This window comes from Mercenaria mercenaria, chromosome 15 (genome assembly GCF_021730395.1).
Source record: "Mercenaria mercenaria strain notata chromosome 15, MADL_Memer_1, whole genome shotgun sequence".
Taxonomy (NCBI): domain Eukaryota; kingdom Metazoa; phylum Mollusca; class Bivalvia; order Venerida; family Veneridae; genus Mercenaria; species Mercenaria mercenaria.
In genome coordinates, this window is record NC_069375.1 from 53,623,898 (window position 1) to 53,648,157 (window position 24,260).

The following is a 24,260-nucleotide window of genomic DNA, read 5'->3' on the forward strand; positions in this document are numbered from 1 at the left end:
TTTATTGTGACAATAATGATTGGCACCATTCCCTATTAATCTAACATATCTTTATTTCAATGTTTGACAATAAATATATATGTAAAAATAATAAGGCGCAGAATAAAACTGATTTTATTATTTTGTCATTATTCTAGATATTGAGTTCACATTTAACAATAAACACGGGTGTAAAAGATGATGTGTTTTGGATAGTTTTTACTGAACTCAGAGGTAAGGTTATATAACAGAACTTAAGAAAATATATGGCAGAAATGATTTGATTAGTTTCAGCTTGATACATTCATTTTTAAAATCCTTTATATATTGTTAGGTTTCATTTAGTACACTACACTTGCATTAAAGATGATAACGTGCATTTTAAAATTATCTTTATAAATATTTTGATATTGAATATATCGCCGTAAAAAATGATAGTTGAACAAAATCACCGCTAAAATGATTGTTGAAGTTCAAATGGTTATTTAACTTATTATCGTTCAAATGGTTGCTGGACCGTATCACCGTTAAAAGTGGTTGTTGAACAAAATAACCATTCAAATAATTATTGAAAGAAATCATCGTTAAAATGGTTGTTTAAAGAAATAACCGCTCAAATGCATAGTTGTTCACCGTTAAAGTGGTTGTTTAACAAAATAACCGTTCAAATGTTGTTGAAAGAAATTATCGTTAAAATGGTTGTCTAACAAAATAACCGTTCAAATGATTGTTGAAAGAAATCACCGTTAAAATGTTTGTTTAACAAAATAACAGTTCAAATTTTGTTGAAAGAAATCACCATTCAAATGGTTGTTGAACACAAGAAATGGGGACCTAAATTAAATTTTAAAAATGTTGTATCTCATCGCACACATATATTTTTTTAGATAAGCCACGTGGTAAATGATGCGACAGTTATATATGCTGTGTCTTACTTTGGTGATATGTATACACACGGCCAGAGCATGCCTCCCTGTAAAGTTAGCTGGAGATGGGCGATCAACGCCGACACGGGACACTATCCAACCGACCATCACGTGTCCTTCAAATATACATAAAATCGCCGATCCAGCGACACAAAGCGCGTCTGTATCTTGGAACGAAGATTCTATTGTCGTAAATGACAACAGTAACGATGAAATCAGGTATGTATACCGTCAACACACTCTCAGTGTCCTCTTTTTTTTCAGTCAAAAATACAATTTTAGAATAAATTTGTCGCGAAAAATAGTTTTGGAAAAACTTCTCGTATTCTCTTAGCCAAGAAATATCCTCTTCACGGAATATGAAATGACTACGTGAATATTTACTTATTCTTTTACGTTTTTTATGACGTTTTTCTTCCATTCATAGATTAAATTACCTTCTCTGTTCAAAACATTCGCCAATTAATTTTATATGATCATGTTAACAAAAGCTAAAGTATTTTTCAATTTGTTTTCTTTCTATTACTGATACAGAAAAACACGAACTGGTCTATCCTCGGGGAGCATGTTCGGTGAGGGAGTGACAACAATAATGTACCATGCACGAGATAACAGTGGCAACTATGCATCGTGCTCTTTTAATATTACTGTCGAAGGTTTATATTTAAAAATTTTCTTTTAAAGTTAATATTCATTCGAACTTGCAAACATTTGTTTCCAATATTCGTTGTAAAGGTTTTTTTTATTTTTGCTTTCTTTACCATAAGATACATTGTAGCAATCTGATCAACACATCTGGAAATAAATTCTCATTACAGTCGCTGTTAACGTAGATGGGAGGAACGCTAAACTTTGAGTACCTATTCTAAAGCCATCAGTTGTTTAATTTGATAAGAAATAAAATCATGGTAAACTACCACCAAATGCTGTAAAACTGTCTTTGAATCAGCACAATTTGTCAAACGTATTTTTATCCGTCCATGAAATTTTGGATATCCGGACCGTCTGACCAATAAAAATTTTGGGTTGGGGAGTCAATTTTTTGTTGCTTCAGATATATAATGACCGACATCACATTTTGATACAATATATTTAGTTTTCAATGATTTATATGCCGTTTGATAGAACACACCTTTTATTCTGTGAAGCTTGCAAAAACTTGTCAGTTTTCGTTATAAAGGTTTAATGTTTGTGCTTTCATTACCATTGTGATATTATTAGATAAATAAAAATTTGAAAAAAATTGTAATGTAGTCGCTGATAATTATTCTAAAACTATTAGTTGTTTATTTCAGACATAACATAAGCCATTTGCCAGGGCTTCGCAAAAAGTGACAATAAGTTTCAAATATATTGTTTATTCAGTTATCAGATGTAGCCAGTGGGATGCTTTGATTGACGGCTGGAAACTCTGCAACGTTGGTTACGAGATGCGATTTGGAACCGTTTGTGAATTTGGTTGCTATACTGGTCACGTGCTGATTGGAGCGAAGATGAGGGAATGTCAAATGTCAGGCGAGTGGGATACTGCAACAGCGCCTTATTGTCAGAGTAAGTAAATCTCTTGAATGGATTTTGTATACATAAGTAAAGTACCTTCTACATTTGTCGCACCTAACATCGACTTAATGACGAAGCTAAGTGAATATTGTAAACAGTTATTGATATTTTGTGTTGCATAGTCATATGGATATTGAGAATCAAATTTTTTTAACATTTATAGAAATACAGTGCCCTGCTCTGTACCCAGTCGGAGACCAGATTGGTGTGGTAAACATCTCATGCAGCAATGAGAATTACTATGGCAGTAATTGCACGTATACATGTATAGATGGGTATGATATGTTGCCAGGATACAACCCTATAAAACTGTGCACAGACAATGAAACCTGGGTTGGTGATACACCATTGTGTTACGGTATGTACAGTAATAATTAAAATGAAAACTCATATCAAGCATACACGAGTACAGGTCTTGTATTGCTGTGAACGCACGTTGGACCTGAAATACGCGAAAACAATGCCTTATCTCTAATTTCTTTTAAAAACTTGATTTCTAATATTGTCTCTGATCTATTAATTTCATAAAACTAAGTTCAAGAACGAGTGCTATAGTAAGTGAGTACCGCACACAGACACTGATACAAATACTAACTCTGAGTACCGCACACAGACACTGATACAAATACTAACTCTGAGTACCGCACACAGACACTGATACAAATACTAACTCTGAGTACCGCACACAGACGCTGATACAAATAGTAACTCTGAGTACCGCACACAGACACTGATACAAATACTAACTCTGAGTACCGCACACAGACGCTTATACAAATAGTAACTCTGAGTACCGCACACAGACGCTGATACAAATACTAACTCTGAGTACCGCACACAGACGCTGATACAAATACTAACTCTGAGTACCGCACACAGACACTGATACAAATACTAACTCTGAGTACAGCACACAGACACTGATACAAATACTAACTGAGTACAGGGAACTGTTCCCATTAAGTATTTGGTTCAGTGAATGCTGTCTCTATACGAACATTTTCCCACTGAGTATTTGTTCAGTGAATGCTGTCTCTATACGAACATTTTCCCACTGAGTATTTGTTCAGTGAATGCTACATTTAGTGGGTACTGTGAACTGTTTTTATAGTGTATTTTTAGGTAAGTGCATTTCTAACGAATAGTCCTCATTGAGTATTTGCTCAATAAACGAATTTCCAGTGAGTACTACATGTAGTGACTACAATGTACAATTCTCAAAGGAGTATTGTTCAGTGAGTGCTATCTTTAGTGAATACTACGACAAGTCCTCATTCAGTATTTGTTCGTTGAGTGCTTTGTCTAGCGACCTCAGTGAGTGCTGTCTTATGTATACAGTGAACTGCTCTTAGTGAGCGTGTGTTCAGTGAATGTTGCCCTTCGTGAGTGCAATGAACTGTTCTCATGGAGTATAAGTGGGTACAGTGAATAGGCCTCATTAAGTATTTATTCAATGACACCTCATAGAGTATTTCGTGGGCTGAGCGCGAAACTATTGTAACTGTATATAAAAAAAGGGAGCACTTTTAGAATCTGTCCGTAGGTAAAATCTGCATAATTTGCAATATCCAGTACCTGTATGGTTTAAATAAAGGTAAGGCTTTTTTAGTTTGTATATTTCATAATTGGGGGGCTGCTGCCCCCCACACCCCCCGCATTTTCTAAACCTGGCGAGGAAAATATATCCATGCTACCATATCCATATCGATAAATAAAAGAATGCCCAAATAACGAGAATAGCTACGGACAGATTCTAAAGTCTAGCCAAAAAAAGAACAAGATACAATAGTTTCGCGCTCAGCCCTCGATTTGTTCAGTTTGAGTGCAATGAACAGTTCTCATTTAGTATTTGTTTTGTTAATATTGAAAATGAAGAAGAAAAGGTTCAAAATGCTACCTAATAGTGTCATTCAATTGTTCTTTTGTGGATGGAATAGTTGTTGCAACCATATTTTGCTTACAGACACGTCTGCCCCTGTCTACACAGACTGCCCGTTCGTGGTCACAGGTTATGCTGAACAATTGCAGGAATCTGGGCACGTGTTCTGGGACAAACCAATCGGTAAATGTCTTTTCTATGATATTTTGACTTACATAAACATATAATATACATAAGTTCAGCGTAACTAAGTTGCGCAAATAGATTAGTCAGTAGTTTACTTACCCGAGCTAACTTCAGCTTAAAGATATCCAATGGCAATCGTTCATTAAAATATTTTATCTTTGCATATTTACTTCAAATGTTTAAAATCCTGACCAAATGTATGTAACGCTTCAAAAAATATAAATTAAGTTTGCATATAGAACTACATTCATAATGAAATGTCATTCAGTTACAGTTGGCCGTTAAAAAGCAGCCTGTTTTATAGGGCTAGTACACATTTATACTGTGTAAATCTATACATGTATACATTGTGTTCTATTTCAAACCTAATGCATAGTACTGTTAATACATATAAACTTGTTACAATTATGTTTACCTAAACAATATGAAGTAATTGTTCATGTTTTTAAATAGAAATTTCGACCTAATATACCTTTAAAATTAACTTCACATCATACACTGCAGAAGCGTTCATCCAGTAAGTGATATTGAACTTTCAGTGGCAAGTGTTTTAATCCAGAATTATTATTTTCTATGGAGGCATGCAAACTGTTTCTTTCTGTTCTCAAAATGTTGATGCCCATGCATGTCCTATCGTTGCTAGCGACAGATAACAGTGGATCACCAGTTCCAGTATTTCAAACATCCGGTCCAGTGTCAGGCAGTGATCTGCAGGTGGGAAAGTACGATGTAGAATATAGTTCCACAGATGTGATGAATAATACCGCGACATGTTCGTTCACAGTAATCGTAAAACGTGAGTTATTTCTGCTGGCTTAATTATTGTAAAAATATTGTATATTTTACACGTATTTTTAGCACAGATAATATTTGAACGTTTTTAACGTTGTTATGTGTCTTTGTAAATTAGAGTAAAAAGTAACAGTTGGGTATTCGGCTTAATTACAATAGCTGGTTCCTGCTTCTTATAGGAATAAGGTCAGTAATTCGGTTGAAAATGTGCTTCCATGGTGTAGTCGTAAGAAGTCCAAAGAAAATACTAGTAGATCCTATAATTTTCCCATTGTTTTCGCAAATTCGTATAGAACGAGGGCTTTTATCACACGTTTTCACTGCTAGAATACATTCTGCATGAATTGAGACGGTTTTCATGTTTATGCACCCCATATGGCAAGTTTTGCAAATCAAAACTGAAAGTAGGGGTTTATTGTGCGGAGAAGAGCAAATATGCGCCATTTTTAGGGTAGCTATCCGCAGCTAACTGGCATTTTACTGGGAACTATTCAACACCCTATATTTTGATTTATGATAGAACTTTCACGAAAAATATGTGTAGGAAAAAGGGTTGTTCTATAAAGATACGTAAATAGGACATGAAGTTGTCGTTTTTTTATATGAAACAAAGAAGGATTTGATATACTGACCTTCAACCTAGAGAAGGTACTCGTTGAAAAATACGTTAATCAGAAAAGACCAAATTACATAGCACCAATCGGAACGCGCTTCCATAAATAGCACAGGAGACTAGAAGGACTATTGGCAAAGATATGTAGAGCGGGTCCATTGGTAACACCAACCAAGAGAATAGGCTCAAGACCCCAACTACCATGGATTACCCAAAGCATTAAACGTCAGATTAGGAAACGAAATAAGATGTTCCAAAAGGTCAAAAATAACACCAACCCAAAGGTCAAACAACATTACATAAATTTTAAAAATCTTGTTAGGAAAAATATCAAACAAGCCCATGACAGTTACATAGATTATGTCCTGGAATGTCAAGATGATCCGGATAACCCACAAACAGGTCAAAACTTCTCTCGTAAGAAACTTTTCTCCCTTGCCAAAATGCCAAGCAAGACTCCCAAGGCATTTCCCCTCTTCTAGAAAAAGGTCAACTTCATACGGATGATAAAAAGAAGGCCAATACCCTCAATCGTCAATTCCAATCTGTGTTCACCCCAATGTCACCTCTCAAATTGGTCCAACTCTGTAAAATGAAAGTGCAGTCTCTACTCTCTATACCAACTGATTACCAGCCAAAATATCCCCTAATGCCAAAGGTCACTATAGGCATAAATGGTGTTCAGAAACTCCTCCTTTCATCCCTCAAAATAAATAAAGCATGTGGTCCCGATGGTCTAAAGCCGATCCTTCTTAAAAATCTTAGTGAACAAATCTCACCACAAGTCACTAAGCTCTTTCAAAGGACCCTCGACACGGGCACTATCCCTGCTGACTGGTCCAAGGCCAATGTCACTCCTCTGTTTAAGAAGGGCGCAAATTATCCTTTTGTATTCTCTGTAAGTTACTGGAACACATCATAACCTCTAATATTACCAAGCACTTCCAGGTTAACAATGTCCCCTATGACCTACAGCATGGGTTCAGAGAGAAAAGGTCATGCGAAACTCAGTTACTCGAACTTGTAGAAGATCTACCTCGAAACTTAATTCAAGGCCACCAGACGGACCTTATCCTTCTGGAATTCTCTAAAGCATTTGACAAGGTTAACCATCTGAAACTTATGTACAAACTTCATCAGCATGGTGTTCAGGGCACCACGTTGCAATGGGTCAAGTCTTTCTTGATTGGCAGGCGCCAATCTGTCCTTGTGAATGGTGAAACATCAGAGGAAGTTCCAGTAACGTCCGGAGTCCCACAGGGCTCCGTCCTAGGCCCCCTTCAATACTTACTCTACGTAAATGACCTGCCTGAAAATCTGATTTCACAGGTTCACTTATTCGCTGATGACACTGCTGTCTATTTAACTGTGAATAGTTCTGCCCAAGAAAACATCCTCCAGCAAGACTTAAATAGGTTACAGCTATGGGAAAGTAAGTGAGACATGGAGTTTAACCCCTCAAAATGCACTGTTATGAACATAACAAGGTAAAAAAAAACCTTTCAAATCAAAGTACACACTCCATAGCCAAGTCTTGGAAACAGTTCCTGATGCAAAGTACCTTGGGGTCACTATATCCTCAGATCATAATTAGAATAAACACATCAATTTAGTCACGTCCAAAGCTACCCGAACACTTAACTTCATGAAGCCAAATATCCCATGCAAAAACCCAAAAGTTCGAGAAGTAGCTTATAAAGCCCTTGTCAGGCCACAGCTAGAATATGCTAGCTGTGTTTGGAACCATTACACCCAACAAAACATCCACCAGATCGAAATGATTCAGCGGAGGGCAGCGCGATGGGTTAATCATGAATACTCCCCTTACAGCAGTGTCACAAACATGCTATGTCAGCTGAGATGGCGTACCCTTGAAGATAGGAGATCTGATTCACGCCTCCTTATGTTTTACAAAATAGTGAATGGTTTGGTTGCTGTATCACTCCCTCCCTATGTCAGCCCCCCATTCCGTCTAACAAGACATATGCATCCCCACTCCTATACTCAGATCCTCACTCCCTGTAATTACTATAAGTACTCTTTCTTTCCAGCCACCATAGTGCTTTGGAATTCCCTTCCAGTACAACTTGTGCAAGCCCCCACCCTGAACCAGTTTAAGCAGGGTCTGACCAAACTTGTACACACAGCTTAACATGATAGACCTGTTTTTAAACTGCTTTTATCTGTAAATCCTTCTTGTTTTTAACTCTATCAACTGTATTCATGCTTGCAATACACATCGTGTATTACTTTTATCCTCCTATCCATTATACTTTTAAATTTCTTGTACAGGCGCGCAGCTGCACATAATACTCGCAAAGAGGAGTGCTGCAGTATAAAAAGATAGATAGATAGATAACACTGCCTAACCACGAACCAGAAGGTTGTGAGTTCGATCCTCCGCACCTCCATCTAAATGATTAAACACTGGGATAAGACGCACGTGCATCGGTGCTTTTTTCAATTTAGGCGTATTTACATTAGATGAACATGTTGCAAAAACATATCAAAATTCAAAAAATAACAGATATAATTCTATATTAAATTAATTATTATCAATTAAATATTTAATTGTGCAAGCGTACAAAGTAAGTCTGTTATGGCAAAATAACGAATGGTGTTTCAGATTTTTTTCTTCAATATTTAAGCATAGATACTGAGATAATGACTGCATTGTCGTATTTCAGAAGCAATAAAATGTGATAAACTATAAATAAGTTTACATACACACATACACATATGAGATTTGTAGAGCAGTGGTCCACCATCTTCCTACAAACGGTCTTATGGAGGAGTCGCCCATATGGTTTTCCAGAGGCGACTTTAGATATGCTAACAAACAAACAAACAAATAAAAAATAATTCGTAGAGCGGATGTAGTAAAATCCAGTGTTACTGTGGTCCAGTGTTGTCTGACTACGAAACTATATAATTAACAGTTGAATGAGTCCCGTGTCCGTATCTTAACTGATACAACGGTCGTGTCAATTCATTCTTGATCTTTGTTGTAAAAATACTTAAAGCTGTAATCTAATGTTCTTTTTGAAATTTTGGCGTCAAAGTTTGAAAAAAAATCATAGGACGCCATTTTGTTATCTTTTTTTTGATCTATAGCTATAAATTAAGCTTCAAGTTTCAACCTTGCGTCGTTTGAGTTTTTCTTCTATTTCTATGTGACTGCATCACACAAATAATATGGACGTGTTAAAAATAGTCCATGTTTATTTTTATAATCTTGGTATTGTGTGAGTGTGAGCAACTGTGGACTCCTGTTTTAAACAACACAAACAAGTAGCAACGGATTCTAGAATAATTATGAATTTAATATTCACATTCGAAATTTTCGGAATCAATCCGCTCTAGGGTTAGGGTTAGGTTAGGGTTTATGGTTAGGGTTTAGGTTTAGGGTTGATATTGGCCCCACCCTGGGGCAAACTTAGTTTTAGATAGAGTTGTATAGGGAAAACCTTTAAAACGTCTTCTCGTCTTGAACCACAATGCACAGAGCTTAGATATTTGGCATGTAGCATTGTCTAGTGGACCTCTACCATGTGTGAATTACCAAGATTCGGCGATTATCCTGGTCCTGTAACAGGTGATACAATTTTTAGGCGATGGGAGTTACAATGAATATAAACAGTTTTAGTATTTTGAAATATTATAAAACGTGTTACAATCAAATCTTAAAAACCTAAAATCATTACAGAGATTTCATGCCCAGAGCTAGAAGAAGTTCCGTACATGACAGCTGTTTGTCCCAATGGTAGAATACTAGGTGCTAGTTGCGATTTCTATTGCGAGGAAGGAACCATTCTCAATGGTCAGGCCTCGGCAGTATGTGGACTGGAGAATACAAGCATACCAGTTGGGCAATGGAACTTCCAGCAACAGCCAAATTGTGAAGGTAAGAAGCATAGTGAGTGAAGATATATCCCGTATTGTTGTTATCATGTAATAGTTTAAAGATGGAACGAATAAATGTATGTAAGTTCCAACTGAAAATAATGAGTTTGTGTCTCGTGGCTACCTGCATATCACTACAGGACAAAGCCGCAGTTTAAAAGCAACAGAATAATTTCTTCTAAGAAGTTATGGAATTTTATGTTATAGAACTCGCACCATTTCGGTTTGCACGCCCATTGGGATTTTTATGCATCATTGTTGTTTTCTTTTTCGTGTTGTACATTATTTGTATCTAATATCCCAACATTTTGCTCATAATCCTCATTTTCTGCCTTCAATAATCCTGCAATTAGCCATGTTCCTTGTAACTTTAAAATTCATTGATCACATCTAGTTGTTAAGCAAAATATCCTAGCTGACGAACATGACTTTATTTTCACACTGACGATTTGAGAAAAAATGTATCGTCTTGTCTGTTTGTAGCGCATTCTGTTTTAATATTTATCAAAAACATTTAATGCAGCAATAGATACATGTCCGACTATAAACAATCCGATGAATGGTGTGCTTGATTGTGACACGTGGGAGTTGGGCACTGTGTGTCACATGACCTGTGAGGAGGGGTTTGTTGTCACCAACGACACAAGCACGGATTTTGATGAGGTAGCTGTGTACGACACTCTCATTGTCTGCGGACAGTCCGGTTACTGGACAAACGATGGCGAACTTCCAAACTGCCAAGGTACAATAAACAAAATTTATTTTCTTGGTTGAAACTGCGTTGGGGAGTGGCTGTATTGTGAAGGTGCTTCTTCAAATAAAACCTCCGTGTGCAATTACTCTAAGTATTTGTTGGTGCGATAGCCTTAAAAACTTCCGCACGGGAAAAGGTAAATCTACCACGCCCATGCGTATAAGGAAACCTAACTCGAGACGAGATGCAACCAAAACTGAGGTTCTTCCGAGTTATTTTATAATCAGAATTCCGTGAACGTAGTTACTCTTTCTATATCTTCCGTGCTAATTTCTCCGCTAATCACAGCTTCTTATAAAGAGCGGTTACAAAGAATCCGCTGCTGCTGAGCAATACGTTAGTTATAGTGTTCGAACTATTTTAGACCGGGTCTAGAAACAGAACCTCACACCCAAAGGTTAGTTTTGTCCAAGAATGAGGTTATAATGGGCTTAGTAGATTATTTTTGTTTTATTCGTGCGGTTTATTGTTATTTTCATGTTTTATAAATAGCTAATATAGCTTAAAGAGATGTTAAGAATTGTTATATTTTAGAGGAGGATGCACGGACTATGCTGTATCTGACGGCCGGGATAGAGTATGGTAATATTGATGACTGTACTGCACTCAACAACGAGACTTTACACGGTGATCTCTTGCAAACTTTCAAACTAGCGCTTCAACCGGTTTGTCAGTCGCCATTTTGCAACGTCACAGACATACAGGTACATATACGGTCTGCACACTTATTTTATAAACTATGCATTAGCTATCCTCATACTGCCGTAAATTTCTGGATAGTTGAAAACATCTTTCATCTATTTTAGCTGAAATTCTTCTAAAAGGAAAATTTGTTTTATTCTACTATTCTAAATACCTGAGTATTTATAAACGTTCTTCTCAACTGCGAATCTTTGCAAAGCGTGAGTGTTTATGTAACATGCCTTTTTGTGGCGAACTTGTTGCTTTATTTGCAGACTCTGTGATGTGAAACTCTTTAATTTTCTGTGGTGTGAAATTTTATTACTTGCAGATTGTCAGTGGGGTGATCCTTTAGTACTTACAGTCAGTCTGTAGTGTTACATTCTATTACTTGCAGACTGTCTGTGGTGTGAAATTACTTGCAGACTATCTGTGGTGTTAAATTATATTATTTGCAGACTGTCTGTGGTTTGAAATTTCATTACTTGCAGACTGTCTGTGGTGTGATACTTTACTACTTACAGACTGTCTGTGGTGTGAAATTGTACTACTTACAGACTCTCTGTGGTGTGATACTTTAAAAATTACAGACTATCTGTGGTTTGAAATTTCATTACTTGCAGACTGCCTGTGGTGTGATACTTTACTACTTACAGACTGTCTGTGGTCTGAAACGTTACTACTTACAGACTGTCTGTGGTTTTAAATTTTATTACTTGCAGACTGTCTGTCGTGTGATACTTTACTGCTTACAGACTGTCTGTGGTTTTAAATTTTACTATTTACAGACTGTCTGTGGTTTTAAATTTTATTACTTGCAGTGTGTCTGTGGTGTGAAATGTCATTACTTGCAGACTGTCTGTGGTGTGATACTTTACTACTTACAGACTGTCTGTGGTTTAAAAATTTTTTACTTACAGACTGTCTGTGGTGTGATACTTTACTACTTACAGACTGTCTGTGGTGTGAAACTTTACTACTTACAGACTGTCTGTGGTTTAAAATTATATTACTTACAGACTGTCTGTGGTTTGAAATTTTATTACTTGTAGACTGTCTGTGGTGTGATACTTACTACTTACAGACTGTTTGTGGTTTGAAATTTTATTACTTACAGACTGTCTGTGGTTTGAAATTTTATTACTTACAGACTGTCTGTGGTTTGAAATTTTATTACTTGCAGAGTGTCTGTGGTGTGAAATTTCATTACTTGCAGACTGTCTGTGGTGTGATACTTTACTACTTACAGACTATCTGTGGTTTGAAATTTTATTACTTACAGACTGTCTGTGGTTTGAAATTGTATTACTTTCAGGCTGTCTGTGGTGTGATACTTTACTACTTACAGACTATCTGTGGTTTGAAATTTTATTACTTACAGACTGTCTGTTGTTTGAAATTTTATTACTTTCAGGCTGCCTGTGGTGTGAAACTTTATTACTTGCAGACTATCCGTGGTTTGGAATTTTATTACTGGCAGACTATCTGCGGTTTGAAATTTTATTACTTGCACACTGTCTGTGGTTTGAAATTTTATTATGTACTTGCATACTGTCTGTGATGTGATCCTTTATTACTTGCAGACTGTCTGTGGTTTGAAATTTTATTATTTGCATACTGCCTGTGATGTGATACTTTATTTCTTGCATACCGCCTGTGATGTGATCCTTCATTACTTGCAGGATATCTGTGCTGACTCTGTGCGACGGAAAAGATCTGATTCTGCCATGTTTGAATTGAGCATACATCTGCCGCCAAACATGACTTCAGTAAATATTGCATCCCTTAGAAGTGATATCATATATATAACAAAATCCAGTGAGCTATATGAGAACTTGACAATTGATGTTGGTGTTGAGAACAACACACCAGAGAATATTGAAGTGTCCCAACCTTATGTTGTATGTGAGGCAGGCAGCGGTTACGATACAAAAACTTCTAAATGTGGTGAGTTGTTTAAAACTTGGCTGTTTCCATTCAAGATAGAAATGCCTTAGATATTTGGTAAGATAAATAAGCCAAGACTGATCTTTCCTTGATTTATGTCATAAACAACTAATCTTCTAAGAATTTAAAATTATTCATTTTAAGTACGTCTTAAGTTGATACTTGAGCCGATGTGACTCAGAATTATTTTTTGTCTCCAATATGAAATGAAAAGTTTTATTTGTTCCTTATTACAGTGAAATGTAATGCTGGCTATTATATTTACTGTGAAATGTAATGATGGCTATTATATTTACAGTAAAATGTAATGCTGGCTATTACATTTACAGTGAAATGTAATGCAGGCTATTATATTTACAGTGAAATGTAATGCTGGCTATTATATTTACAGTGAAATGTAATGCTGGCTATTATATGGACAATATGACAAGTTTATGTATTGCATGTCCGATGGGTTACTATCAGGACACACCGAGACAAACCAGCTGCATACAATGTCCCGAGGGTAGCACCACTGAAACCCGAGCAGCCTCCGCACTGTCACTGTGTATAGGTAATAACATCTTTTGTTTCACTGGATTACCTGCCTAGTGTTTTTGCCAATATATATATTACACTAATATTCTAATGATGTTTGAAACTATCTCTCGAAAATATAGAAATAAATTGTCGTCTTAAGTTGGCCCGAAATTACAATTTCCCATCAGGTAAATTTTCTCCCTGCACGGTACTGATTTGAGAGATGGGTAATCACATTTAAACAACATTTTAGGACATTTTTCATTTTTTGCTATATTGTACTAGAGATCTGTTGGTAGATCTCAATATAGAAATGTATGTTTTATTACTTTGTTTAGGTTTTGTAATTAACCCCGCTTTGATATATTATTTTGATAGTGGACTATATATTTCTTTTGATTTCAGCACAGTTCCTAGTTTTTTGTTTTTGATAGATATTGTGATATTTCATTTCTAACTGAACGCTGCTCTGGTGATCAGAGTTTGAGGGTTGAGAGGCCAATTGACCCTGCTCTGGTGGACAGGGTTAGAGAATGGAATTTGAGAGACCAATTAAAGCAATTGATCCTGCTCTAATAAATGTTGTAAACCTGTTCTTGAAAGCCGATGTATATAAGACGCTGGTCAATTGGTTGGCAGTGACACTGTTTTTGTAACAGATACAAAAATGTACTTTTGCATTTTGGGGTTTGGTAGAAAATAAACTGAATCAATAAATTGATATTGTATAAGCTGTATTGTATGATAAATTAGATGTGACACATGATTGACAGAGGAATCAGTAATTTTCGTACTCGATACATTTAATAATTCCATTTCACCAACTTGTGTTTTGTGTCAGTTTATTTCGAAAACATGTTGATGTCAAGTTATTAGGTTATATCGTCTTTGGTAAACGAACAACACCTTTACCAACAATCTATTTGTCCAGTACATGTTTTACCGTACTGTCCCGTACTGTCCCGTACGACTGGATACGTAAACTGTTCTTAAAAACATACTCTCCCCTTTAAAATGAATGTCATTTGTAAAGAAAATGAATATAAGCAATTGCTGGAATCTATGTTGATCCTAGTTTTGCGAGATTACAGTACTGGGCCATTATTGCAAATGCACCAAAACGAAGATATGTAACAGTTCTTTGAAATCGGTGAGTTTTTAAAGGCGATGAACTGCCCGAAAGTGTGGTCCCTTTATGCAGTCCTATTCTGGAATTTATGTCAAAATCAGTAGATTTATAATTATATACACGTTTTATATGCTGTTCAATTTTCATGCTTTCAATGGTCTGGTGTAATTTGGGTTTTTTTTTTTGTTCTTTTTAAAATATGGACCGAACGTTAAGGCGAATAGGGTTATATATCCACTGGTATTAAAAGTTTAATTTTTGTTCTTCTTTTTGGCTCACCTGAGCACAAGGTGAGCTTTTGTGATCGCCCTGTGTCCGTCGTCCGTCGTCGTCCGTCCGTCCGTCCGTTCGTCCGTCCGCCGTCAACAATTTGACTGTTAACACTCTAGAGGTCACAATTTTGACCTAATCTTAATGAAACTTGGTCAGAATGTTACCCTCAATAAAATCTTGAACGAGTTCGATATTGGGTCATCTTGGGTCAAAAACTAGGTCACCAGGTCAAATCAAAGGAAAAGCTTGTTAACACTCTAGAGGTCACAATTTTGGCCACATCTTAATGAAACTTGGTCAGAATGTTACCCTTAATAAAATCTTGGACGTGTTCGATATTGGGTCATCTGGGGCCCAAAACTAGGTCACCAGGTCAGGTCAAAGAAAAGCTTGTTAACACTCTAGAGGTCACTATTTTGGCCCAATCTTAATGAAACGTCAGAATGTTACCCTCAATAAAATCTTGGACGAGTTTGATATTGGGTCATCTGGGGTCAAAAACTAGGTCACCAGGTCAGATCAAAGGGAAAGCTTGTTAACACTCTAGAGGTCACAATTTTAGCCCAATCTTAATGAAACTTGGTCAGAATGTTACCCTCAATAAAATCTTGGACGAGTTTGTTATTGGATCATTTGGGGTCAAAAACTAGGTCACCAGGTCAAATCAAAGGAACAGCTTGTTAACACTGTAGAGGTCACATTTATGAAAATATCTTCATGAAACTTGGTCAGAATGTTAAACTTGACGATCTCAAGGTCCAGTTTGAATCTGGGTTATGTAGGGTTAAAACTAGGTCACAGGGTCAAATCAAAGGAAAAGCTAGTTAACACTCTAGAGGCCACATTTATGACCATACCTAAATGAAACTTGGTCAGAATGTTAACCTTGATGATCCATAGGTCAAGTTCAAATCTTGGTCACGTGGGATCAAAAACTAGGTCACCAGGTTAAATCAAAGTAAAAGCTTGTTAACACTCTAGAGGTCACAATTTTGGCCCTATCTTAATGAAACTTAGTCATAATGTTAATCTTGATGATCTTTAGGTAAAGTTTGAATCTGGGTCATGTGGGGTCAAAAACTAGGTCACCGGGTCAAATCAAAGGAAAAGCTAATTAACACTTTAGAGGCTACATTTATGACCATATCTTAATGAAACTTGGTCAGAATGTTGATCTTGATGATCTTTAGGTCAATTGGTCAGGTGAGCGATACAGGGCCTTCATGGCCCTCTTGTTAAACAGAAATATTTCAAACAACATTTGGACAGAAACAAAACATCCTTATATCTTTAGGACTGAATAATTGACAACTGAATTAACATGGAAACCTGTTGTGACTGTAATGCACGTGTTTAATTTAGGATAGAAACAATCAGTTTTTAGAGCGAAGTTGTGTGTATTTTCACAGGTCTGACTGTAAAGACCACCTTCAGGAAGCCAAAAAGTGACCTACATGCGCAAATATTCTTTATTCACGGATTAAATAAAATGAAAGAATTTGAAAATGAAACTTAGGTCTGGTTTTTAGAGTTCGATTATAATATAGTGTATGTAAACGCGAGTATTTTTTCAGAAGGGTGTGCTGCAGGCTATTATTCTGAGAGTGGTACTCCACCCTGTTCTGCATGTGAGATGGGATCATATAGTGATACGAGTAGCAGTACCCAGTGTACACAATGCCCTGCCTCACAGACCACATTCACTCCCGCTTCGACTTCAGTCAGTGATTGTCAAGGTAAATACACAAATCAGAAGAAACCCATCGACTTCAGTCAGTGAGTGTCAAGGTAATTACCAGAATTTGAAGATCAATGAGTGTTATGGTAGGTACTTGAATCTGACGAAATCCATCGACTTCAGTCAGTGAGTGTCAAGGTAAATACACAAATCAGAAGAAATCCACCGACTTCAGTCAGTGAGTGTCAAGGTAATTACCAGAATTTGAAGGTCAATGAGTGTTATGGTAAGTGCTTGAATCTGACGAAATCCATCGACTTCAGTCAGTGAGTGTCAAGATAAGTACAAAAATCTGAAGAAATCCATCGACTTCAGTCAGTGAGGTTCAAGTTAACTACAAAAAATCTGAAGTAATCCAGCTACTTCAGTCAGTGAGTGTCAAGGTAAGTACCAGAATCTAAAGAATCGATCGACATTCAGTCAGTTAGAGTCCAGATAATATGCAAGAATCTGGAGAGATTTGTAGAAACCCATTGACTTCTTTCCTCCACATATGACACCAGTAAAGGATCTTCCAAGGAACTGAACTTGAGAATGGTTCGAGCAAGCTTCAAGAGCTGATAAACCGGTATAAAGTAGACTATATTAATGTCAAGTACATGGTGTTGTTACTTTAAGTACAATAATGTATGTACTTCTATTAATATGCTTTTTAACAACACTGATTTCTTAAAAAAAGCTCAGTCAGCATCTTTTGCATAGTGTGTCAAACTTGTCGGCACCGGCAAAGAAAAGAAAGAATTTTCACTTAATATTGTGATATGTGAATAAGGTACGCAAAAGACGGACTGTAGTATATTTTGTGTTGCCGTTTCTTACCTACCGGTACAAAGAAAGGTATTTCTTGAACATGTAATGTAGCCACACTACTTTAATTCAACGGTTTTGTTAACTGTAGATTTTGACGTATTGTTTACTGCACCGGACACTAATTCTACACCAGTATATGTAACAACGGAGCTGCAAAATATTTCCACATTCACATTGAGCTTCTGGCTTCAGTGTTACATGTGTGACGAAATCATCACATTGTCAGAGAGTCATGAGGCACCAATAATGTCAATAGGAAACACAAACTCACTTGTTCTCCAACTGAAAAGGTTTGTTTTCATGGTACATGTGTATTTATAACAGGGCCTAATATATTCATTTCAAAGTGAAAATCATTCCAGATGTCTTTTTTTCCGATATAAGCTAACTCCTTATATGCCATTTTGTATTTCTGCCAGTGTGCATTATGAAGTAGGCCTACTTTTGAAATGAGCGCTTAATTACATAAAAACTGGCAAATCAGTCAGTTAGTCAGATGACAAATATAAGCTGCTTTCTGATGCTACAAACGTACATGTATAAACCAATGAATATTTATTCCTTTGTTTATTTGAAATCAGTGGACAATACGTTAGCAATGTGGATATCTCAGATAGCACTGTCTGGAGGAAACTGACAGTATCTCACACTAAACAAGACATGCGCATATACCTAGGCGACACTGTGGTGTTACATGTGCCAACGAATAGATCAATTACAGAGAACGTGACTAGTCCGGTTACCCTCGCAGTCGGCGGTTAGTATATCTACAATCTTAATAATGTTCTTGGATAAGATACGCCATTTCTACATTGAGCAGGACGTCGGTGTAGGTTAAAACCTGTGTATTTGTATTCGTTTGTCTTGTTATGTGGCTTGTCTACCTTATAGATGCATATTAAACTTACACAATATGGAAATTAAATATTTTGCGCAAGTTGTATGGGTCACATGATGCATTATAACGCCGACATCAGCAGTTGTGTGAATCCCGTAATGCATTTTATCGCTGATATCAGCGGTATAGTGACCAGAGTTGTGTAAATGTATTTTATCGCCAATATTCGTGTATATAACGACCAGAGTTGTGTGAATTCCGAAATGCATTTTATCGCCGATATCAGAAGTAAAGTGACCAGAGTTGTGTGAATTCCGAAATGCATTTTATCGCCGATATCAGCAGTAAAGTGACTCAGTAGAGTTGTGTGAATTCCGTAATGTATTTCATCGCCGATATCAGCCTTATAATGGCTCCCATGTTGCATTATAAGTAAGGAAGATGGTGAACTTTAGATCCCAAAAAATATTGTTCGTAGAAAATCTTGCTTTAAATGTCACAGAAATATTTTAGTTATGTGTTATAGGTGACGGATTTCAGGGATCTGTGTCCCAGCTCCACATGTTGTCATACCTTCTTCTACCGGACAGTAATCACACCGGTACATGTGTAGCGGATGTGAGTGGTGACCTCGTGCAGTGGAAGCAGTTTACGCAACATGAGGGATCCTTTGTTATCACATTCTCCAGTTGTGATGGTAATACACACATTATTTGGGCTAAATTATTTTTCATCAGTTTCTATTTCTAACTGTACCGGCTTGCGGACTGCATATCCACATATTTACCGCCTGAAATTGAGATTGTTCATTACTAATTGATAGGAATATAAAGTCAGCTTTATACGTCAAATTTAATTAAAAAAATCGGTTCCATTATTGTTGGATGGAAAAGATCGCTTTCCTTAGGTCACACATGTCGATTTTTTTTCAATCAGCAACCAACAACTGTTCAAGTTCACCGTGTCAGAATGGTGGTTCTTGCGCTTACTTCATGAATGGCTTCACCTGCGCATGTCTGTCCGGATATACAGGTACGATCTGTGAAACAGAGATAGATGACTGTGAAGGACATATCTGTCAGAATAATGGCACTTGTACAGATGGCTTGCAGTCGTATACATGCACCTGTGCAGATGGATATACCGGGGACTTATGTGAGCTCCTTGTAGGTATGTATATATTTTAACTAATGATATTTCATTTCTCAGAGTTGATAGCTGTATTCTTGTGATCAAAGAAGAGAGTAGTTCATCTACATGTCTGCAAAAGAAATTATTAACCGTATTAGCTGAATGACTTTGCTTATGAGGGACATGTGTAAACATTTAAGTATAGTTTACAATCTTTCAATGAAAGGTATTCATAAGTGTGCGGGCAACCTAAAAACTTGGCTTCGATTCCCGGCCGCGTTACACCTAAAGCTAAGCATGAAATGTACAATTCTCCAAGATGGCGGTCTCTCAGAATACTCCAATATCCTACGTTAAAACCCATTACCCGGTGTAGTACCGTGTAACTCTCTTAAAAGGGTCATCGACCACTACAACCCCCCCACTTTATCCCGAAAGGAGTGTAGCCTACCCTATTGCTCAATATGCCATCCAAATATTAGAATTTTGAATCCCATGAATTTGAAAAATGTGGAAATTTGTACGCCATTATGTAAAATAAATCCAGAATCAATGGCGGTCAGTTCAACGCACTCCGTCCCTGGGCAGTTCCAGCTATTTGGAAGTTTAACCAGTACTAAAAATGCAAACATCCGCAAGCGACTGACAGTTTGCAAGTTGCCTACGAGGCAACCCCCTCCTTGATTCGACCTACTAGGCCAATCACAACTCTCTCTCAGTCTACCGACATGGCAGACTGCAACGTCTTCTTAGCCAACCTTCAAGGTAGACCACAAATTCCTGCCATTCCTGAAAAATATGACACATAACCCGTGACAGTCACATTACGAATGTCATCCTTACACAGAATTTACTGGCCTCCCACCTTAACAAACCTCTCTACTTGTAGAGAAGAGTTTGCTACTGTTGCTTCTTTAGTCATCACTACCTGTCGACTCAGATGCACAGCTTCCAACTTCCTGACTTCTGCATGACTCCACGACCCCAGCATTTGCAACCACTTGTCCTCCTGCCGCACCTGCTCTGCTCCATATACAAGATCTTAAGAGATACGACATAGACTGTCCCACAACAGATTTAGTCCATACACCTTTTGCACGCCCTGCTGCACCTCCGGAGACAACTATACCTGTGGACTTCCCTCATCTAGCGCTCCAGTACAACTTCCCGAGACATTCTCTCCTTGTCACCACCATCTACAACGATAAATCATCGTCGAAAGGCTACCACCTTCAGTCTCGTAATTAGCCATTCTTTGATCTCGTGACATGCGACAACTGCTCCCGACACTGCCTTCATAGTTGAATTCAACCACTCAACTACGCCCCTACTGGCTGCCACAGCTACTCCTGTGCACTATCTTACCATTTCATGCCTATACTACCAAGAAATTACATCCAGCAATGTCCATAGCCAACATCTACCAAAAACAACTCTGGCCTGTCTTTACTGCTCCCCGATGATTTTAATATTCCATGGCCTCTGAGGCCCTTTTTATTTGATGTCTTACTTCTCATTTCCAGGTATTACCCTGATACTACCCTGCAACTGCAATTCTTGTGTCATACTTGACTCGAACTACATATGTCTTGAAATTTCAGGTTCTTCGCTAACATCCACGACATCACCACACAAGAGGCGTACAACGTCCCTGTCCCGCATCTCTGTGTTGCTGCTTAAAACTGCCGGGGTGAGGGCTCTGCCTCCTGAGCCGATCCTACCTGGCGCTTCCTGTCCTGGTCCTTCCTCCCAGCAATCCCATTCTGCTGACTTTTGATGCACCTGTTTTTTCAAACAGTCCCCCTGGAATTGCATTATTTTTCCGCCCCTGTCTGAGTACCTCTGCTGACCTTTTCCTAAACCCACAGCCTTTCTCGGTGTTCTAGTCTTCTGCTCCCTGCAAACTCCTTGACTCTGCCTTTTACCAGCAAACCTCGCAGCGCCACTGCTTCCCCTGTTTTCCTGACATTTAATGCAGACTGCAAACTCCGATGGCACATCCCTGCATACCGTAATCCCCGCTACGAGCGGATTTCCAGGAAACTTCTCCACCATTAGTGGTATAACTTCATTATCAAAAATCATCGTTCGCTTTGTCATGTTCAGAACTGCTCTTTCGTACAACAAGTCGAGCCCCAACAACATGTCTTGTTCTATTGGTGCCACGTTCGGGTATTCTTTGTACACTTTGGAACCAATCTGCAGCCTGACTGGACCCGCGCTATAAATCCATTCATGGACAGCTCCTTACCAGTAGTCAACATCTTTACATCCTTAACAATCCTTGGTCGAATCTTCAGAGTCTTAAACACCTCCTCTGAAATAATCGTGACCTCCGCCGCCGTATCCACCACTGCCAATCTGACTAAAGTACTTGATCTTCTAAACGAAGATCTGAGAACGACCCATTCACATTCGTCTTCTGTATATTTTGGATTTCCAGTATTGCTATTTTTATTTTATCCAATCAGATTACTTGTTCGAATGTCAAAGAGTAAGAAAAATGTGCAGTCATTCCAGGGCTCGAACCCGGGACCCCTCGCTTACAAAGCAAGTGGCCTACCGACTGAGCTAACCGGCTATCTGGTACATTATGACATAAAAATTGTAAATATCAAAAGTCAAGGCTACAGGTAGATTTGCAAGATGTTGTAAGTTAGGCTCTGATTGGCTAGCGAAAGGGTCGTCAGAACGAGGCAATGAATAGGTCGTTCTCAGATCCTATGCGTAGCGTAATAGGATATGTACTTTAGTCAGATTGCCACCACTGCCTGAACATCTGTACTACCCACTTGGGTGTTCACTTTAAATCTTGATGCTGATGACAGCTTAAAGATCCCTGCTAACTCCGTTACACCATAACCATCTGACCGCCCACAATTACCGGCTTGAATATCTGCTTCCCTGGTGAACGCCACTTTAGTCCTCCCAGCTGCAGCTTCATTACCTGACTGCTTTCCTTCACTTCCGCTGACCGTCACACACCTACCTGTTTGTGTTGCTTCTGACCGCATATGCTGCCTTCCCGTCACAGTCCTACGAGGACTGCCACAATTCACTTCTGGTTCTCCAACCGCCTCTTTTGCAACCCTTGGTCTCTCCACACAGCAAACCGCTCTGGTTTCGTTTGTATTATTGTTAGAACAAACCCAGTTTACATCACTCCTGTCTTTCTGATGCTGACCTTGACCTTCCGGACAATTCCTCTTCAAATGTCCTTTTGCCTGACAACTGTAACATCAACGTTCTGGTTAATTTCGTCTGAAATGACCTGTTTTACCACACTGGTAGCAAACATCAGGACCAACTGATCGCCTGTCACCATCGTTACGCTCCCTGGCCATTTCTGCAAAAAAAACACCAACTTTTCCACTGTTTTCTTAACTATCGCCTCTACCTCTGCTCTAGTCAAACTTGATGCAGCACGACTTACTCTGGTCTCACAGATCCTTGGACCCTTCATTTCCGGTTCATGTGTATGACACGTGACCTTTGTTTTTCCATAAACCATTTGATGCACGTGCTGGTACCATTTCACGTGCTCCATGGCCTCTTCAATTATCTCATACTTCGCCATGCCAACATCTAGACCTGCTGCCTTGTCGTACAATCCTTGACAGAACCGTATTACGGCCTGTTCATTTGTATACCACTTGGGGCAAATCACGGAACGCACGAGTAGCTAGGGTCAGAATACGGTCCTCCATTCTATTTAATTCAAATATGCTATATTATATATTATTTGTACAATAATATCTGGGTAACCAATCAGGAATGGGATGGGCAGGTCCTCCAAACTTTCGTCTTCTTCTTGCACAGCCTGCTGGAAATGCAGCTGTGCTGTTTCCACAAGTTCTCTCGCCCAAAACCGCAGTTCCAATGTCTTCATGAGACACCTATATGACAGTTGATCATTTCTTTCTGTAATCGTTGCATAGTAATCTGCCGCCTTCCCTTTTAAACACAAACAAAGACAGCACACTCTTCATCTATCCATTCACATGTTACCATCAAACACCAGATTCTTTGGCAACGACTGCAAACCACTGTATTTCCTGCGCTTCTTACACCTAAACTCTTCTTCAGAACTGCTATCCCCATATGAAGTGTCCGACACTGGCACACTACGCTTTGCCGCCTTCCTTTTCTTCATACTTTTCATCGATTTTCTATGCTCCGAATCATTATCACTGCCTGACTCTCCATCAGAAACTGCCGCCTTCTCCGATTTACTCCTGTGTTTCCCCACCGCCGCAAAATCCAAACAGATTACTGACACATTGACTAAAGCCACGGGCTAAAGTCACTTCTGCACAGCTCTCAATAACAGTACCACTGTCAATGGAACGAAACAAGTACACCTAATATCAGTTACCCTCTTCTACACAGACCAAGTCGCCACCTAAATGATGGACAGAGTTGGGCTCAGTGACATCTGGACAAGACTTGTCTGCATAGAAACTGCTTGGTTGCTTTTACGCCTCAGCAAAAATATAAATGAACGATCGTGCCTTGTCTGCAGGTCTTCTTACAACCAGACTTCTTACCGCCGTTCTATCTTGCACCACCTCTGGACATTAAAAGGTGACTTGAACCGCCCCT

At 38.3% G+C, this 24,260-nt stretch overlaps 1 protein-coding gene across 1 annotated transcript in view; it reads left to right on the forward strand.

The window, feature by feature from the left end:
• The first annotated feature begins 61 nt into the window (after positions 1 to 61).
• The window catches only part of LOC123554822 (sushi, von Willebrand factor type A, EGF and pentraxin domain-containing protein 1-like), a 43,341-nt gene continuing 19,142 nt past the window's right edge, over positions 62 to 24,260 (forward strand). Inside the window, exons 1-17 of the mRNA XM_045345175.2 lie at positions 62 to 213; positions 867 to 1,124; positions 1,440 to 1,561; positions 2,271 to 2,456; positions 2,629 to 2,823; positions 4,429 to 4,527; positions 5,174 to 5,326; positions 9,642 to 9,839; positions 10,362 to 10,580; positions 11,127 to 11,296; positions 12,956 to 13,220; positions 13,612 to 13,773; positions 16,716 to 16,877; positions 17,778 to 17,979; positions 18,271 to 18,446; positions 19,054 to 19,224; positions 19,464 to 19,697. Coding sequence (XP_045201110.2) covers positions 883 to 1,124; positions 1,440 to 1,561; positions 2,271 to 2,456; positions 2,629 to 2,823; positions 4,429 to 4,527; positions 5,174 to 5,326; positions 9,642 to 9,839; positions 10,362 to 10,580; positions 11,127 to 11,296; positions 12,956 to 13,220; positions 13,612 to 13,773; positions 16,716 to 16,877; positions 17,778 to 17,979; positions 18,271 to 18,446; positions 19,054 to 19,224; positions 19,464 to 19,697 — 2,956 coding nt within the window. The 5' untranslated portion in view covers positions 62 to 213; positions 867 to 882. The remainder of the gene's footprint in view (positions 214 to 866; positions 1,125 to 1,439; positions 1,562 to 2,270; positions 2,457 to 2,628; positions 2,824 to 4,428; positions 4,528 to 5,173; positions 5,327 to 9,641; positions 9,840 to 10,361; positions 10,581 to 11,126; positions 11,297 to 12,955; positions 13,221 to 13,611; positions 13,774 to 16,715; positions 16,878 to 17,777; positions 17,980 to 18,270; positions 18,447 to 19,053; positions 19,225 to 19,463; positions 19,698 to 24,260) is intronic.